General features: G+C 54.1%; 1 protein-coding gene across 1 annotated transcript in view; it reads left to right on the plus strand.

Moving 5' to 3' along the window:
- The window catches only part of DHRSX (dehydrogenase/reductase X-linked), a 116,341-nt gene extending 96,734 nt beyond the window's left edge, over positions 1–19,607 (plus strand). The window contains exons 6-7 of the mRNA XM_039245286.1: positions 3,338–3,545; positions 19,157–19,607. Of these exons, the coding sequence (XP_039101217.1) occupies positions 3,338–3,545; positions 19,157–19,360 (412 nt within the window). The 3' untranslated portion in view covers positions 19,361–19,607. The remainder of the gene's footprint in view (positions 1–3,337; positions 3,546–19,156) is intronic.
- Positions 19,608–20,012: the final 405 nt, after the last annotated feature.

Below are 20,012 nucleotides of genomic sequence, written 5' to 3' on the forward strand. Positions count from 1 at the left end.
GGATGGATGGATGGATGGATGGGTGGGTGGCTAGAAAGATGGATGATGGATGGGTGGATGATTGGGTGGGTGGATGGATGGATGGATGGGTGGGTGGATGGATGGATGCATGGATGCATAGATGGATGGGTGGATTGGTGGGTGGATGGATGGATGGATGGATGGGTGGATGGATGGGTGGGTGGCTAGAAGGATGGATGATGGATGGGTGGATGGATGGGTGGGTGGGTGGATGGATGGATGCATGGATGGTGGATGGATTGATGGGTGGATGGATGGATGCATGGATGATGGATGGATAAATTAATGGTGGATGGATGGATTGTGGATGCATGGATAGATGGATCAATGGATGGATGGATGGATCAATGGATGGATGGATGCATAAATGAATGGATGGATGGATGGTGGATGGATGGATGGATACATGGGTGGATGGATGGACAGATGGATGGATGGACGGATGGCGAGCACGTGCAGACAGGGAGCTGTGTGTCAGTGCTGGCAGAGACACAGCCTGGTGCCGCCACTGGAGAAGGGACACTTTGGTGCTTTCTTACAGAGCCCGACACACCCTCATCACGCAACCCAGAGATCACGCCCCTGGGCATCTATTCTGTGGGACCACAGTGGGGCTTCCATGTCGTTGTGCATTTGCCCAAAGCTGTGGAATGTGCACCACTGTGCATAAACCCCCGTGTAAACGAGACTCTGGAGTCTGTGTGGTGAGGACGTGTGCAACCTCCTTCACCAACTGTACTCTTAGTGGCTCAGTCGACCACATGTGGGACTCTTCATGTCATGACCTTGCGTTTCATGGGTTCAAACCCCACGTCGGGCCCTGTGCTGACAGCTCGGAGCCTGGAGCTGCTTCGGATTCTGTGTCTCCCTGTCTGTGCCCCTCCCCCAGTCACGCTGTGTGTCTCTCTCTCAGAAATAAATACAAATATTTTTAAGAATGAATAATTAGTAAAATAAAAACGTTGCAATCATAGGGAAAGCACGTTAGGAAGCTAAAACATCTCAACTTTGACAAAACTGAAACCTGGGCTTCTGTGTTGGTGATGAAATGTAAGCATCTAAAAAATGACTGGAAAGGTAAAAACAGGCAGGTCCCATCTACCCCAGGCTTGCAGAGCTGGGCTCTGGGCTCTGCTTTCATCTTCATGTTAAAGGCACGGCTCAGTTGGCTGAGCATCCGACTCTCGACTTCGGCTCAGGTTGTGACCTCAGGGTCTGTGAGTTCGAGCCCCGCGGGGGGCTCTGTGCTGACAGCTCCGGGCCCGCTTGGGATTCTCCCTCCGTCCGTCTCCCTGCACCTCCCTAGTGCTTTGCTCTCTCTCAAAATAAATACATAAACATCTTTAAGAAAATAAAATAAAAGGTAAAGGCAACCAGAGAGAACTGAAATGTTGGGCTTTCTGCTCGTTCTTGAGGGTAACGAACGCCAGGCACCTGCATGGCCCCTGAGCGCCGAGGCCGCATGGAGTTTCTACAGACAGGAAAGACCCATGTCAGGGGGAGTCGAAACCCAACCTCAGGAAACTCCGGGGGCTGATGGCAGGGGGGAGGCACGTGGATGCAGGCGGGTGAGGGATCCAGGCAGGTGAGGGACCCAGACAGGGTGGGGGACCCAGGCAGGTGAGGGACCCAGGCAGGTGAGGGACCCAGGCCGGTGAGGGACCCAGACAGGTGAGGAACCCAGGCAGGTGGGGGACCCAGGCAGGTTGAAGGACGCAGGCAGGTGAGGGACCCAGGCAGGTGAGGGACCCAGGCAGGTGGGGGACCCAGGCAGGTGAGGGACCCAGGCAGGTCGGGGACCCAGGCAGGCTGAGGGACCCAGGCAGGTGGGGGACCCAGGCCGGTGAGGGACCCAGACACAGGAGGAACCCAGGCAGGTGGGGGACCCAGGCAGGTTGAAGGACCCAGGCAGGTGACGGACCCAGGCAGCTGAGGGACCCAGGCAGGTGGGGGACCCAGGCAGGTGGGGGACCCAGGCAGGTGAGGGACCCAGGCAGGTGAGGGACCCAGACAGGTGAGGGACCCAGACAGGTGAGGGACCCAGGCAGGTTGAGGGACCCAGGCAGGTGGGGGACCCAGGCAGGTGAGGGACCCAGGCAGGTGAGGGACCCAGGCAGGTGAGGGACCCAGGCAGGTGAGGGACCCAGGCAGGTGAGGGACCCAGGCAGGTGAGGGACCCAGGCAGGTGAGGGACCCAGGCAGGTGAGGGACCCAGGCAGGTGAGGGACCCAGGCAGGTGAGGGACCCAGGCAGGTGAGGGACCCAGGCAGGTGAGGGACCCAGGCAGGTGAGGGACCCAGGCAGGTGAGGGACCCAGGCAGGTGAGGGACCCAGGCAGGTGAGGGACCCAGGCAGGTGAGGGACCCAGGCAGGTGAGGGACCCAGGCAGGTGAGGGACCCAGGCAGGTGGGGGACCCAGGCAGGTGGGGGACCCAGGCAGGTGAGGGACCCAGGCAGGTGAGGGACCCAGGCAGGTGAGGGACCCAGGCAGGTGAGGGACCCAGGCAGGTGAGGGACCCAGGCAGGTGAGGGACCCAGGCAGGTGAGGGACCCAGGCAGGTGAGGGACCCAGGCAGGTGAGGGACCCAGGCAGGTGAGGGACCCAGGCAGGTGAGGGACCCAGGCAGGTGAGGGACCCAGGCAGGTGAGGGACCCAGGCAGGTGAGGGACCCAGGCAGGTGAGGGACCCAGGCAGGTGAGGGACCCAGGCAGGTGAGGGACCCAGGCAGGTGAGGGACCCAGGCAGGTGAGGGACCCAGGCAGGTGAGGGACCCAGGCAGGTGAGGGACCCAGGCAGGTGAGGGACCCAGGCAGGTGAGGGACCCAGGCAGGTGAGGGACCCAGGCAGGTGAGGGACCCAGGCAGGTGAGGGACCCAGGCAGGTGAGGGACCCAGGCAGGTGAGGGACCCAGGCAGGGTGAGGGACCCAGGCAGGTGAGGGACCCAGGCAGGTGGGGGACCCAGGCAGGTGAGGGACCCAGGCAGGTGAGGGACCCAGACAGGTGAGGGACCCAGGCAGGGTGAGCGACCCAGGCAGGTGGGGGACCCAGGCAGGTCGGGGACCCAGGCAGGTGAGGGACCCAGGCAGGTGAGGGACCCAGGCCGGTGAGGGACCCAGGCAGGTGAGGGACCCAGACAGGTGGGGGACCCAGGAAGGTGGGGGACCCAGGCCGGTGAGGGACCCAGGCCGGTGGGGGACCCAGGCAGGGTGAGGGACCCAGGCAGGTGGGGGACCCAGGCAGGTCGGGGACCCAGGCAGCTGAGGGACCCAGGAGCCGGGCGCAGGTGTCTGACGTGTCCCGCGCTGTGTCTGCAGCCGCTCGTACTCCCCACACGGCGCCTACGCGCAAAGCAAGCTGGCCCTCGTGCTGTTCGCCTACCACCTGCAGAGGCTGCTGGCCGCCCGCGGGAGCCCCGTGACCGCCAACGTGGTGGACCCCGGGGTGGTCGACACGGACCTGTACAGACACGTCTTCTGGGGCACGCGTCTCGTCCAGAGGGTGCTTGGCTGGTGGGTATTCAAGGTAAGCCTCCGGCGCTCGCCTCGCGGTTCCCGGGCGGCCGCTGCGCCCGTCGGGCGGGCGGGGGTGGGAGCCGGGGGTGCTGCCTTTGCGCGGAGCCGACACTGGACTTGGGTGGGGGGGCACCCGGCTGCGCTGCACGCATTTCGCAATCGAAGTCTGGTCGGCGTCAGAATGTGGTTTCTTTGTCTCGCGTCTGCTTCCTGGGTCCCTGGAGACCCTTGCGCTCTGGGAGGGCGTGGGGAGGGGTCGCCTTGAGCCTCCCAAAGTGGATGCACGTGTGCTTTGGGGTCCGCCTTCCCCCTGCTTCTGGACTGGGGCGTCCTCTGCACCCCTGTCTGTGTAAGGAGCCTCCTCTCTCTGCGTCCCTCGGCGTCCTTACCTGGGCTCATGGGCACCACCCGGATGCGCCCGGTGCCCCTCGGCTCACGCCAGGGCCTTGGCTCGCAGCCGGGACCCTCCCAGTCTGAGGGAGTCACGTGGGGCCCTGGCGGTCACGGAGGGCCCGTGACGTGGGCCCACCTTATTCTAGTCTATTCTAGTCTATTCCATTCCATTCCATTCCATTCTATTCTATTCTATTCTAATCTAGTCTAGTCTAGTCTATTTATTCTATTTTTTCTATTCTATTCTATTCCTTCTATTCTATCCCATATTATTCTATTCATTCTATTCTATTCTATCCCATATTATTCTATTCTATTCTATCCTATCCTATCCTATTCTATTCTAGTATATTCTTTCTATTCTTTCTATTCTATTCTATTTATTTTATTCTATTTTTTCTATTCTATTTTGTTCTTTCTATTGTATTCTATTCCTTCTATTCTATCCCATATTATTCTATTCATTCTATTATTTCTATTCTATCCCATATTATTCTATTCAATTCTATCCCATATTATTCTATTCTTTCTATTCTATTCTACTCTTTGTTTTCTAGTCTATTCTATTTCTATTCTATTCTTTCTATTCTATTTTAGTCTATTTATTCTATTCTTTCTAGTCTATTCTATTCCATTCTTTCTATTCTATTCTAGTATATTCTTTCTAATCTATTCGGGTCTATTCTTTCTATTCTATTCTATCCCATATTATTCTATTCTTTCTATTCTATTCTATTTCTATTTCTATTCCATTCTTTTTATTCTATTCTAGTATATTCTTTCTATTCCATTCTAGTCTATTTTTTCTATTCTATTCTTTCTATTCTATTCTATTCTATTCTATTCTATTCTATTCTATTCTGTTGTGTTCTGGATGTCCAGCCTTCCCAGTCTGCGTTTGCCAAGTGCTGTGACGACCAGCTATATCCAGCTTCGTTTTTCGTACAATTCGGTTGCTGGTCCCATTACCCCCATAAACAGTCATCATCATCACAAAAACTAACATGCAGCCCATCTACGTCTGTGTTTTTAAATTTACGTGTTTTTGTTTGTTTGTTTGTTTGTTGTGTGTTTTTTTGTAAATGATCAGTGAGATCCTCTATTTAACGGACAGGAATCTAGCTCCTCGGTACAATCACTTGCTCATTTCCATGATCCTGTTTCTGTGAGGGACGCTGGCCCCGCCGTGGGACGCAGGCACATCCGGCGGCTTCTGGATTCTTAGCAGAGGCGGGGAGGGTGGTGTTCATTTCCTCCTCAGCACGGAGTCACAAGATCACAGGCGACCAGGTCCAGGATCATGGGGGGCAGGGCGCGTGCCTCCAGGGACAGTAATTGCTGTGAACTGCCCGCCTCTGGGCTCTCCCGGGACCCGCGCCTTGAGCCACCAGCAGAGCCCAGATTCCGTCGAATGGGAATTACCATGCACAGTGGGGGTGCATGACCCAGGATCCTTTCTTGGCGTCAGACTCATGGCTGTGGAATCACAGAGACCCCATCTGTGGCTCTACCCACCATCCGAATCCCCCTTTAGGAACGTGGCTTCTTGAGTGCATTATTTGTTCACGTCCTTTGCCATTTTCACACCAGGAGACGCTGGTTCAGAAAAAAATTCTGCACAATTGGGCAGATTTTTTTTTTCTTTTTTACAAATAGTTTATTGTCAGCTTGGCTTCCATATAACACCCAGTGCTCATCCCCACAAGTGACAATTGGGCAGATTTAAGCATGTGCCTCCTGTGTCCCCGTCCCCAAATTTATTGCGACTTGAGGCCTCACATGTAAACCAAGATGGAGCCAAAGGTGTGAAAATGTGTGGAGTTTGGTTTTGTCGTGTTGGAACTGTGTGGTTTGTGTGCTGATGTCATGTTTACAGATACCACCCCCCTCCCCCGTCACGTTTTTGCTTGTTAGAACGAGTTCCTCCTTCAGTCTGGAAGGTGCTTGAAAGGAGCCATACTTTTGATGGCTCGCAGTCCCACCCGTGTGTCCGGAAGCCCCTCCTTCACCGCTGATCCTGGAGACGAAGGCTCTCGTTTCCTACATCCCTGCACGTGGCAGCTCTGTGTTCTGAATTCACTCTTCTGCTCCCACAGGGCCTCCCCGAGGGCCCATTTCCACACCTCCCCTCTCTCTGCCCCTTCCCTCTCTGTGTGTTTGTTTCCAGACCAGCTTTTAGATCACTGGCAACCTGAAGAAAACACAATGGATGATGAGCACATATCTGTGTATTTACTCAGTGGTCCTGTCTTTCTATGTTTGGGCTGTTGCCAGCTTTTTACAGTAAGGACAGAGTGAAATAGGGTAGAATAGAGCAGAATAGGATGGAATAGAATGGAATACAGTAGCATGGGTTAGAATCAGGTAGATTGGGGGGCGCCTGGGTGGCTTAGTCGGTTAAGCGTCCGACTTTCGCTTAGGTCATGATCTCGCGGTTCGTGGGTTCGAGCCCCGCGTCGGGCTCTGTGCTGACTGCCAGCTCAGAGCCTTGAGCCTGTTTCAGTCTGTGACTCCCTCTCTCTGACCCTCCCCTGCTCACACTGTCTCTCTCTCTCTCCTAGAAATAGATAAAACACACAAAAAAAATTTAAAAAAATAAAAGCACAACTTTCGGGGCGCCTGGGTGGCTTAGTCGGTTAAGCGTCCGACTTTCGCTCGGGTCATGATCTCGCGGTTCGTGGGTTCGAGCCCCGCGTCGGGCTCTGTGCTGACTGCCAGCTCAGAGCCTTGAGCCTGTTTCAGTCTGTGACTCCCTCTCTCTGACCCTCCCCTGCTCACACTGTCTCTCTCTCTCTCCTAGAAATAAATAAAAATATTAAAAAAAAAAAAAAAGAATCAGGTAGATTGGGATGGGATGCGATGGGGTGAAATGGAATAGAATAGACTAGAATAGAATAAATAGAATAATATGGGATAGAATAGAATAGAATAAAATGGAATAGAATAGAAGAATAGAATAGAATAGAATAGAATAACATGGGATAGAATAGAATAATATGGAATAGAATAGAATAGAATAAAATGGGAGAGAATAGAATAATATGGGATAGAATAGAATAATATGGGATAGAATAGACTAGAATGAATAGAATAATATGGGATAGAATAGAACAGAACAGAACAACACACTACGACAGGGACTGAGGGCCTGCAGGACACAGTCAGGTCGTGTAATGGAGGCTAAGACCTGTAAGAAGCCGATGGACGTCGAGACTGCACATGCTGACGTTTGCTGTCTGACAATACCTTGTCTTTCCTTCGCTGGTGCCTTTCCTGATGCTGCCGATTCCGTGATTTATAATAAAAATACGTGTTTGGACTCCGTCCCTGTCTGGCAGGCGGCTCCTTAAACCCTTGGGATTTCCGGTGAGGAGAGCAATAGACTTGTCTTTTGTTACGTGAATGAGGGGACTTTTAAGAAGCCCCTTAGGTTGGGGGCCGGTTAACAGGTGAACCAACCACGTGGTTAGATGTGTGGCACTTTCTGCCCTGCCCTCTGACCTCCGGGGAGGGGAGGGGGCTGGAGTTAGAGTCAGTCCCCTGTGGCCCATGAGCTAATCAGTCACGTCTACATGGCGAAACCTCCCTAAAGTCCCTAAAGGACCGGGTTTGGAGAGCTTCTGTGTTGGTGAGCGCGTGAAGGTTTGGGGACAGAGGTGCACCCGCCGAGCCCACGGAAACTCCACACGCCTTCCCCACCCCCGCCCCCGTGTGTCTCTTCATCTGGCTGCTCCTGACTTAGACCTTTTATAGTATGCCCGTGATGTAGGGAAGGACGTGTTTCCCCAGCTCTGTGAGCCGCTCTAGAAGATGAATGGCGCCCGTGCAGGGGTTTGGAGGAACCTCCATTCTACGGACCAGTGACCCCCTCAGTTTGGGATTGACGTCTGCAGTTGGGGGGACAAGGGGCAGTCTTACCCCGCGGGATCTGATGCCACACCCAGGGAGAGTCAGAATCGAGCTGGGTTGTGGGTGTCTGAGAATGATTGCTGGTCGGAGGGGAGGCCCAGAGCCCCGCATCCCCCAAGTGCTGACCGGGAGCCTAATGCTTTGCACACGTGTTTCATTAATTCTCAGTCAATAGCCATACTTTTCCTCTCGCATTTATTCCTGATTGTCTTATGATGCCTTGATGTTTGCTCCGGCTGTGAAGAGGTTTCGTTAGAAATACTGCAAACTGTCAATACAACAAAATAATATGTGTGATTTGCTCTTTCTTGCTCAGTAGATCAGTTTCCTGGGGCAACTGTATCAAATGACCACAGACCTAACAGCAAAAACCACAGAAATTCATCCTGTCCCAGCTCTGGAGGCCAGAAGTCTGATACCCAGTGTGAGGCAGGACCCCTGAGACCCAGGGGGGGAACCCCTGAGATCTAGGGGGGGCGGGACCCCTGAGATCCGGGGGGCAGGACACCTGAGATCCGGGGGGCGGGACCCCTGAGACCCAGGGAGGGTGGGACCCCTGAGACCCGGGGGGGCGGGACACCTGAGATCCGGGGGGGCGGGACCCCTGAGACCCAGGGGGGGCGGGACCCCTGAGATCCGGGGGGGCGGAACCCCTGAGATCTAGGGGGGCGGGACACCTGAGATCTAGGGGGGGCGGGACACCTGAGATCCGGGGGGGTGGGACCCCTGAGATCCGGACAGGGAGGGGCTGTGGTCCATCCAGAGGCTCCAGGGAGGGTCCTTCCTCCATCTTCCAGCTTCTGGGGCTCCTGTGTTGCTGGGCCTGTGGCTGCGTCCCTCCTGTCTCTGCCTGCATCTTCACGTGACTTCTCCTCTGTGTCTGTGTCTCTCCTTTTCTGTCTCTTACAAGGACACTGGTCATTGGGTTTAGGACCCCCCTGATCCAGGATGCTCTTATCTCAGATCCTTAGTCACATCTGCAAAGGCCCTCTTTTCAAATAATGCCCCCTTGATCCCATTGGGGCTAAGACTTCAAAATGTGTTTTGGGGGCAAGGACCCAATTTAACCCACAATTCTCCATGTCAAATGTTTGAAATCTATCCCTCTTCATGCATATGGAAGTAGATTATTCAATCCCATCCCTGTGAAGTATTCCGTGTGCAAATACAACACAGCTTAGATCCATCCCCTGGTCAGGAACATCTGGGTTGATTCCAGTTCTTGGGGGGTTTCTAACAACCTCCCTGTAAAGGATCCACCGTACATCCCTACTGCTGCTTCTGTCCCAGGGACATAGTGAGCTCTAGCCTGAGAAGGTTCTGGAAGGTTCTATGTTCTCGTGTTCCGGAGGATTCCATTGGGCTCTCAAGGACAGTTTTACACAAACATGCTCCAAGTACTGAGAACGCCTCAGGCCTTTGCATCTATATTCTTTCTATCACTGACATCTTGTTCTTAACGGATGTTCACTCTTCAGTTTGTGAGGCCAGATGATTATTTAATGTGCAGATATAATCACATCCCCGCCCCTTCTTTGTCGTATGTGTGCCTCTCTTGAAAATGTTCTTACCTACTCTACACGCAGTTAAATAATAGATGGTGTAGGTGAGTCGTATCTTACTTGCTATTTTGAGTGGCCACATGGTTTTGTCAATAAAACTTTATTAACACACACACTTGTTCATTTACACGTTGCCTGTGTTACAACGGCAAAGCTGAGTAGTTACGACACAGACCACATGGCCCATGAAGCCAGAAAGATTTAACACCTGGCACTTTACAGAAAACGTTTGCTGACTGGGATCTAGAGAGATGATGATGTCTTTCTTTCCTTTATGTCCCTTATTGGGATCACGTGGTTCAGTACGTTGCCTTAGAATGAATGGGCCCTGATTTCTAGAACAATTCTCGCTGTCGTAGATCATTATTCTCCAACACACCAGCGGATCCCATTCCCCAGGCACTTCACTGGGGACGTCTGGATTGATATTTACCCCAGAAATACTGGGCCCCTCCTGTGCGGTCTTTGTCAAGTTGGGATACTTACGTTTTGATGATTTGTTTTAAAAAAAAAAAAGGCAAAAAAAAATAAGAGAATTGAGAAGTCTTCCCCACCCCACCCAGCCTTGTATTTTTCTCTCCTGTGGTTCAGAATAGTCTAATTATCATGACAAGTGTCTGCATCTGAAGCCTCGAAATATCGGCATTTCCAAGCTCTCCGGGTTTGCGAATTTCCAGAAGGATAATTCCAACTGAGCTTTGAAAATTTTCTTTAATGCGTGTTGCTTTCTTGAGGATTCCTCCCTCTTCCTCAGTCAGTGCTGACAGGTTCGTCCCTTCGAGAATTGTCCGTTTCCTCAAGTTTTGGAGTTAATGAGGACGGTTAGGGGACCTTTTCTCGAGGTCTGCCTACCGCGCCCGCGCCTGGTTTCACCCAGGCCCCTCTCGGGGACCAGCGGCACCCCTGAGCTCCCTTCAGGGCTTAATTACCTCCCTTCCTTTTCAATTTGCCTTCCTACCAACTCATCATTTGGTGTCTGTGTCCTCAAGCAAAGGGATTTGGAAGTATTTTCTTGCACTAAGAAAGCATCCACATTCGGCGTGTCCCAGACCCGGCTGTGACCACCCGGGGACACGTTGCACAACATCTGCCCATTTGGATGACAGTTAACCGTGGCGGTGGGGGGGGGGGGGCTGTTTGCATTATGACGCCTCAGTGTATGAGAAAATTATGGAAGCTGCAAAAGTCAGAGAGTAGTCGTTACCATGGAAATGAAGCAGCAGTGGAGTAAGGAAAAGAACACAGGACGTGGCACAGCAGAGGCTACGATGTCCTTTCTTCCATGATCACTGTGTATACACGTATTACTTCTTTGCACGTGTTTGCGCGTCTTCGTGTCCTGTTATTAGCACTCGGTGGCGTTGTTTTAGAACACGAAACCTCCAGAAAACATGGACTGGGTTGCAAATTCAGAATCACTCACCTGGGCGAGCCACTTAGTTCCTTGAGAAAAGCCGGGAGGCTTGTACATTTGTAAAGAGGGGAGGCTTAGCGTGTTCACCAGACAAGCCTACTCGGTAGATCTCTACTTTCTCAGGCTCCGTCCGAGTGTAGATGAAGCTCTTCGGGGGTTGTGGGGTCATGAGACCCAGGGACGCCAGTGCCGATGCAGAAAACCGGCATCTGTCCGTGTTGGGACCGTTGCGTTAGGACGCCATCCCTATCCACCTGCCTCACTGCCTCACGATGGGTGGGGACCACCACAGAGCCCAGTTCTCAGTGCTGGGTGCATCTAGATGTCCGTGTGGGGCCCGTGTCGGACAATCCCAGGCCTCTTCGAGATCACTTTATACGTTGGTCTCCGATTAAAAAGGATCGAACTGACAGTACAGCGTGCCCAGGTCACCACATCATAAGTGACTGGTGATGGTTGGTTCTCTTTAATATGCATTTGGATCAGCCCAGCCATTGGGTCACTTGATTGCTTTTTGATGGATGTGTCAGGAGGATGGCAGGTTTAATTAATCGACTCGAAGGCACACGTCCTTCTCCCCACCATCGCTTCAACACCCCCTCCCCATCGTTCATCAGGATTCAAGCACAGTATGATAACGACCTTCAGCTGACCTTCTGTCGTGCTGTAGGGACCTACCACCATTCGTCTTCCGTTCCGGAATCAAACCTGTTGTGGGAGATCCCACATGATCCAGGAGAGCGCAATGCCATCGCAGCGGTCCTCATAAGGGGGAGAGGGAGGGTCCGAGTTGGAGAAAGAGGCGACAAAGAGACGCACTCTCCCCTGGAATGCCCCGGAGGAAGACAGCCCCTGCCAACCCTCTGGTTTTAGCCCACTGAGATTCATTTTAGACTTCTGACCTTGTAGAATTTCAAGATAGGGGATCTGTGCCGTTTTAAGCCACCAAGTTTGCAATAACTCCCTGGAAGGTTAGCTGTCCTTGGATCTCAACTCTCAAAACTAGTGTTGTTCTCTTTGCCAAGTGTGTTGGCTTCAGCTCCTTCCTCGGTGGAGCAGGTGGACAAGACGCACCTGTCAGGTGTATCATGATTATAGGCAATCAGATGGGATCCCGGAGGAGGGGTGGAGCTGCGAGTCCATGCGTGATGTCCACTCAGACTCCCTTCCAGGCAGGGAGCGATCAAGAGTGTTCACTGGGGCCTCAGGGTGGGCACTTCCCATGGTTGCACCAGCGCGATGGGAACTCAACTACTTATCACTTGGTTTGACTCCAAGCCTTTTCATGGCTGCCAGGAGGACACATATGGTGGCCGTGGTCTACCCTAGTGTTGGGGGCAGGAGGCGAAAGCTTTGCCGGGCTTGGAGCCTTTGAAGGTGGGTTGGACACTGGGGGAGGGTCCAAGCAGCATGAGCCATGCTGGGACTATCTGTGATGCAGAAAGTGGGTCAAGATGGCGGGGGCTCAAACTGACGCCACCCCTTTCTCACCCGTATCTTCCATCTGAACCCAAGACTGAGAAATGAACTGAGCTCCCCGTGGTCTCCATTCTCCCAAGAGCAGCTGTTTCCCAGCCCCATTCCAAAGCCTGTCCAGGAGACAGGCTTACCATCCATGAGAAGCCAATGGCCTACTTAGGATGGTTGGTCTGGATGCCGGTCGAGGCACGTCAGCAGTGAGGTAACAGGACCCGACCCATCCAGCCTGCGGGGCGTCTGATGGACCGGAAGACATGAAGGCATCTGGGGGCTGCTTAGAGGCCGTTGCATTGCTGCAGGTGGTGCTGGATGTGGTGCAGAGGGAGAGAAGGAGTTCGATTTGAACACTAGTCCAAAGGTACAATCGAGACATCTTGACTGCTTACTCGGGCGTATGAAAAAATAGACTCGATGATAATTCCAGGGTCTCTGACTTAGGAAAGTGAGGAAAGAAAAGGTCCCCTAACCTTGGGCAGGTGGTGCCTGCCCAAGACATGGGGCAGTGGGTGCTGGGGATGCTTGACCTTGACGTGGGTAAGTAGGGTCTCCTCTTCCACATACCAACGGGGCTGCCACGAATATGCATCTGTGGCTCAGAGGAGAGTCCGCTTTTCATTTCAAAGACGAAGACATGGAAGGAGATGAAAAATGAAGCCGTAGGCATGGGGGATGGGAGGCGGATTCAGAACCAAGGCAGAGAGGGCTGGGGGTGTACGGAAGAACGGGGATGTGGGCATTCAGCGCCACCGCACCCCGATCCTCCCCACCATCCGCAATGCCCCTCGCTTCGGTAATTTCTTAATTCTGGATAATAATATCTCATAAGACTGTTGTGAAAATCGCTAACCTAATATATGTGAAAGCATTTCCAAAACTGTAAAGCCCTATATAATTATGTAATTATAAGGCATTCATGTTTCCTTGCAACTGTATGTTGCTTACAGCTCTATTTAGCACGCTTCAGATTCCATCCTGTATCGCATTTAGCGCCGTTCTTACTTTTCTTTTTCATCCATGTGTGCCCAACCGTCGGCCCACAGCCCCTCTCTCTTGTAATAAGCTCCAGGGTGATGGGGGTTATTTTCAAAATTGCCTTTCTTTGCCCCGAGAGCCAACAAAATATTGCTGAGCATTTAATAAGCATTTGCTGTGCTGAATCGAATTGAAACAGGGTCTGTAGCTCCCAGCTCCATCCTTGGCTTCACGCAGAGAAAACCTTTAACTATAAACACACCGAGCCCTCTTCCCCGGTCCCCCAGCGGGCGTCTGGTTCTCCAGCGGCCCCCCTGCCCCTGATAAAAGCAAGACACTTCACTTTGGGGTTTGGCTTCACATTTGAGACATCTTACAAGTCTTCAAGGATTATCTTTTTTCTGTTTACAAGCTGTAGATAAAATGGGCGATGTTATTTGTCCCGGGGGAAGCATTGTTTAGAGAACCTTCTTATCTATTCAGCGGGTGACTGGTTTTTTCAGTACTCAGTGCCCAGGAAACACACTCGTTCTGGGTGTGAGCCAGGAGACAGCTCATCTCCGCTACAGTTGCCCGAGGGCACATAATCAAATTTTGCTGGGGGATTCGATAGGTCTGCAGGGGCTCCATTCGATGCCAGTCAATTGTCCTTGGTTTTCCTTGAGGCCAGAGAGAGAATGGAGGTGATTTGGGGCTTTCTGCGTATCCGTCTTAATTACGTTTTTTCCAATGTGCCTCCGTGACGTGACGCTGACCATTGCGGATCTGAATCGCCAGACATTTTGAACACAGTTGAGTACCTGCATCCCAGGTACTTCCCTACAGGAGACAGTTTCTGCAGATTAATATGAAACACGACAAAATTAAATGAAAACAAGCAGTGAGTATCTTGTGCAGGTCTACGCCCAGCGTTGAAAACTCTTGTTAGGGGAGTGTGATGACGCAAATGAGTGCAAAATGTGCGTGCTCTTGTTGGAGAAGAGTAATTTTGAATTCCATTAACTATGTTCTATTGACTGTGCCTTGGCAAAGTCAGCTAACGAGGGTCTGCCTCATTTTCCCGCCCTGGTTGGCAACCACTAGCGTGCGGGAGCCTCATGAGCTTGGGGCTCTCAGCAGGACGTGGGCTCCAGTGAACTTCTCCAGATGTGCGTTCCATCCCTGGATGAGCCGGAGAGTGATCCCAGGGAGAAAAAAGGATTATTCGCTCTCTTTCCCTGGGGAGGAGCTTATGAGTCATGAAATAATCATCTCCGTCTTCACCCTGCAGGTACGGATTGTAGAGATCGTAGAGAAGCCTTTTGATCTTGCCTTTTTCCCAACATGGCGGCAAACGTTGCTGCTGTGTGCGGGGTTCTAGCTCAAAGAGATTCAGGAGAAATGGGTGGTTCCTCCCCCTCGGTGGTAACTTCATAGCCTAGAACACGGCATCTTCCAAAGGTAGAGCTTGGGGTTGGGACATGTATCCATTGGCTCTGGTGGCTTTAACAGGATCCCTCAGCCTGGGGAGACTCGAGCAGCCACGTATTCATCTCCCATAGTGTGGAGGCTGCAAGTCTGAGGTCCGAGCACGGCCTGGGGCCTCTCTGCTTGACGCGCATGGCCGTCTGCCTGTGTCCTCGCGTGATGGACGGAGGGAGAGCTCTGGTGTCTCTTCCTCTTCTCATAAGAACACTAACCCATCATGGCGGCCTCCACCCTCAGAACCTCACTGAACACTGACTGCCCACCAGAGACTCGACCTGCTAATACCGTCCCGTTGAAGGTTGGGGCTCCCACGTGGATGTGGGGGCCGTGCACGTTCAGTGCATAGGGGACCCCGGCACTCACTGGACACGTGGCTAACAAGTGCCCCCTGCCTGTCAGCGTCTTTGCTACTCTTGGGTCTCTTTGGCAGAATCTGAGTGTGTCCCTGCTGTGACATTTGTGCAGCCGATGTGTGAAGGCATAGGCACCTGCTCCCTGGACAAGGTGTGTGCACACGGCTCCTTCCTGGGATGGGACACCAGCCGGGGTCAGCTGCCCCTGGAGCCTTCCGTGGGTAACATTCCCAGGCGGACAGGAGACATCATTGAAGTAGCTGAATCAGTGTTCCCCAGGCTGCCATAACGAAGCACCACAGACTGGGCGTCATGAACAATGGACATTCATTGTGTCCCAGTCCTGGAGGCTGGGAGTCTGAGATCCAGGATGGGTAAGGCTGGGGGTCTGAGGTCCAGGCAGGGCCGACGTTGGGGGTCTGAGGTCCAGGCAGGGCCGAGGCTGGGGGTCTGAGATCCAGGCAGGGCTGAGGCTGGGGGTCTGAGATCCAGGTGCGGCAGAGGCCGGGAGTCTGAGGTCCAGGCCGGGCCGAGGCCGGGGGTCTGAGGTCCAGGCCGGGCCGAGGCCGGGGGTCTGAGGTCCAGGCCGGGCCGAGGCCGGGGGTCTGAGGTCCAGGCCGGGCCGAGGCCGGGGGTCTGAGGCCCAGGCCGGGCCGAGGCCGGGGGTCTGAGGTCCAGGCAGGGCCGAGGCTGGGGGGTCTGAGACCCATGCACAGCTTAGGCTGGGAGTCTGAGATCCAGGAAGGGCTGAGGCTGGGAGGCTGTGATCCAGGCAGGGCTGAGGCTGGGACTCTGAGGTCAGGTGCAGCAGAGTCTGGGAGTCTGAGATGCAGGCAGGGCTGAGGTCGGGAGTCTGAGATGCAGGCAAGGCCCAGGCTGCTTCCTCCCGAGGCCTGTCTCCTTGGCGTGTAGACCCGTCTTGTCCCCGTGTCGTCACGTGGTCGTCCCTCCGTGACTGTCTGTGACCTCATTATCCCCTCTTCTGTAAGGACACCACCCTCCGGGGTCAGGCCCATCCTAATGACCCCATCTTACCTTAATCCCCCCTTTAAAGACCCCACCCCCACGCACGGTCCCATCCCAAGGGCCGACGGCTTCACCGTATGAGTTTGCGGGGACCAGATCGGCTCGCGTCCGGCGCCCCGGCTTTCGTTCAGCCCGTCCGGCTCAGCAGGAAGGCTCTGTAGACACAGAGGCCGGAGCCGGGTCCCGGGGACCGTCCCCCCTCGTTACGCAGCGGCGGGGACCCTCTGCCCGCATGAGACTTTTCCCCGTCCAGGAGCCCACTTGGGCTCCGACTTCTTCCACTTGCAATCATGTCTCTATTTGCCAGAATGTCTCCATTTTCACTCATAAGGCATCAGGCATGTCCCCTGACCATTGTGTGGAAAAGCTCGTTCTGCAATTTCCATTTTCCGGGTGAGGCAACACGCGTAATGGGGTGGATGGCTCGGCCACGTGCGCACAGGTGGTGAGGCAGACACTTGAAGCCAGGTCCTGAGGCTCTTGGGTGTGTCCTCATCTCCGGGGTGAAACTCGTGTGTGTGACGGTGTGAGTTTGTGGGTGAGCGTGTGTGTGTGCGCACGTGGGCTAGTGTCCATGCATGTGCCTGCATACGTGTGTGGGTGCGTGTGAGAAGGTGTGCACGGGCGAGTGTGAGCAGGTGTGTGCACATGAGTGTGAGCATGTGTGCACGTGGGTCTGTGTGAGCAATGTGTGTGCATGCTTATACACACATGTGCGTCTCACCCTCTGTCATGACACCCTCCCTCTCACACGGCCATGACCTATAATTGCTCTGATGGGTGATGATTACGATGTGATAGGAGAGGTAATGAGGAAGAAATGAATAAAATCGTCTATTTCATGAGCTGTCAAAACATTTAGGAATTAAAGAATACAAATGAAATCTCATTTCCGTCTTCATTATGAGCCCAAGGCTTTAAAATGTTCTACAAGTGATCAGTGGTTACGTTTCTAAGCCGAGCATCTATCATGTGTTTAAGGCGGGAGAGGTGGGTAAGTGGATGTGATTAATTCTCCACAAGATGCATTACAGCCAAGAAACAGCTCTTTTCTCTGCCCCTTCGTGTCTCAGCAGGGCTGGCTGCCTGGGGGTGGTTTCAGTGACTCTTTGTGTGTGTGTGTGCACGCGCGCGTGTGTGTGTGCATGGGTGTGGGGGGGTGTCTGTGCATGAGAGTGTGTGTGCACATGGGAGTGTGTGCATGGGTGTCTGAGTGTGCATGAGAGTGTGTGTACATGGGTATGTGTATGCATGGGTGTGTGTGCGTGCATGCACATGGGAGTGTGTGCATGGCATTGTGTGTCTGTGCATGGGAGTGTGAGTGTGCATGGGTATGTGCGTGTGTGAACATGGGAGTGTATGCACATGAGAGTGTGGGGGGAGTGTGCGTGTGCATGGGAGTGTGTGCACATGAGAGTGTGTGCATGCATGAGACTGTGTGCATGGGAGTGTGTGCGCATAAGTGTGTGTACGCATGGGTGTGTGTGCGTGCACATGGGAGTGTGCGTGCATATGAGAGTGTGTGCATCCGTGTGTGGGGGGAGTGTATGCATCAGAACATGTGTCACATGAGTGTGTCCAAGGGAGTGTGTGCTCATGAGAGAGTGTGTGTGGGAGTGTGTGTGCACATGAGAGAGTGTGTGCATCAGCGTGTGTGTGCATGGGTGTGTGTGTGCATAGGAGTGTGCGTATGCATGGGTGTGTGCGAGTGTGCATGGGAGTGTATGTGCACGAGAGTGTGAGGGAGTGTGTGTGTGCATGGGAGTGTGTGCACATGAGAGTGTGTGGGTATGGGAATGTGGGTGTGCATGAGAGTGCATTGGAGTGTGTGTGCACATGACAGTGCATTAGTGGGAGTGTGTGTGCATGAGTGTGTGTGTACGTGGGTGTGTGTATGTGCATGCACATGTGCATCAGAGTGTGTGCGCGCGCATGACTGTGTCCATGGAAGTGTGTGTGCGTGGGAGTGTGCGCACGCTCGTGTGTGCACACGAGAGTATGTGTGTGCACGTGGGAGTGTGTGCGCGCATGAGTTTGTGTGTGTGCATGGGTGTGTGCGTGTACATGGGAGTGTGTGTGCATAGGAGTGTTGCGTGCATGGGAGTGTGTGTGTGTGTATGTGTGTGTGCGCATGTGAATGCCAACCGCACGCAGATGAAAGTCCACAGAACCCCCCCGACGCCGGAAGCCTCTGTGCCAGCAGCGCACTGTGCAGTGAGCACACTCACTGGTGGCACAAGCAGCCCCGAATCTGGTACGTCGTTTGTACTTGACACTGTATTCTCACCACAGAGAACGGAAACGAGGCTGAGACTCTCCTAAGGGAGAGAAAACACATTTAAAGACCGTGTTGTATTTCTCAAAAAAATCTGATCTCAGTAGAGCCACGCACATCAAACCCGTGTTGTTCAAGGCTCAGCCGTAGAGCCCCACCGTGCGCCTGAGAAGGGTTGAGCGACTGCACTGCAGAAAGTTCCAGAAGTTTAGGAAACAAGGCGAGCTCCCCAAAAGCTTGGGGACCCCTCCCGGCTTCTGGATTCGGGCCCCTAGCCCTGAAGGTGCTGGCTGACCACCATGCCCCACGCCTGCGTTCCTCTGCCCGACGCACAGCCGCACCCCTCCCTCCTGCCGCCTGCCTTCCCAGCTCTGCTCTGAGCTTTGCTTTCCCGCTAAGCAGTGCCCTTCCACGGCCCGGGAGCCCTTCCACCCCCCGCGGGAAGCTCACTCTGCTGCGTCGTCACCAAGAACCTCTTGGCCAAGTCGACCCGTTTCGTGCGGTTGTTGACTCGTGTGGGCTCAACACACGCATCGCTTTGAGCGCATTCGTCCGCGTGTCGGTTTGACCGCGATGCAGAAGCTGTGACATGGATTCGCCCGTCCAGGGAATGCCACCTTGCACGTGCGCGTGGGAAACGTGGCCGCGGAGCTGTGGTGCGGCCGCATTGCTCACCGGGCTTCCCGCCTGAGCTTCCTGAGGGGGTCCCCACCACCCCCTGCTCTCTGCCCAGAAGGCTGACCCGTCCTGGCCTTCTTCTTCTCCCCGCAGACCCCAGACGAGGGGGCCAGGACCTCCGTCTACGCAGCCGTCTCACCGGACCTGGAAGGAATCGGCGGCCGCTACCTGTACAATGAGAGGGAGACCAAGTCTCTGAGGGTCACGTATGACCAAGATCTGCAGAGACACCTGTGGGCCACGAGTTGTCAGATGACCAGCATCGCGGACGTGACTGCAGACACCCTCTGGGAGTAACTGCCACACTGGGGAGACCTTGCATCGAGCCACCAATCACAGGTCTGTGACGGGCGCCCGTGCCTGCATTTTTCACACCTGCTGCCTTCAGGGCTCTGTCCCCAAAGGCCACCTGTCTGCGGTCCTGCCTTTGAGGGAAGTCAGGGGGCCAAAGAAACACTGGGTGTTTCCCAAACAGGGCCGGGAGCCAGGAATTGTATGCAGATTTCTCCACGTGCCAGGAACAATTAAATGCTGCCTAACCCAAGCGTGCCACATTCCTTCTGTAACACACAGTAGGGAGTGGGTTTGGGGGACACGTTCCGATGACACAGGCACTTTCGGGGGAGCATGAACGATTGGGTCGCTAGAGGCTTCCGGGTCCCCGAGTCCTTCCGTGCCTTCACACCCGTTATTCTGGACCCTCGGCTTGGACCCGTGGGTTCCCGAGACACGGAGACATGAGCCTTCTTCAGGCTGCTGGGTCCAGGTTCAGGTGAAAACCATATTCTAGTCCAGACTTTGACAATGACCTGGTCCCGGGTGCAACCTGCGGCCCACGGACCTGCCGTCAGGAGCTCAAGCCCATCGTCATGCAGATGTGACCGTGACAGTCAGGGATTCCGTAGAACAGGGGGGTGGACAGGGGTGTGGACAACACTCCCCATGGGCA

The sequence above is a fragment of the Hyaena hyaena genome, unplaced genomic scaffold (assembly GCF_003009895.1).
Source record: "Hyaena hyaena isolate Hyena2069 unplaced genomic scaffold, ASM300989v1 scaffold_259, whole genome shotgun sequence".
Classification (NCBI taxonomy): domain Eukaryota; kingdom Metazoa; phylum Chordata; class Mammalia; order Carnivora; family Hyaenidae; genus Hyaena; species Hyaena hyaena.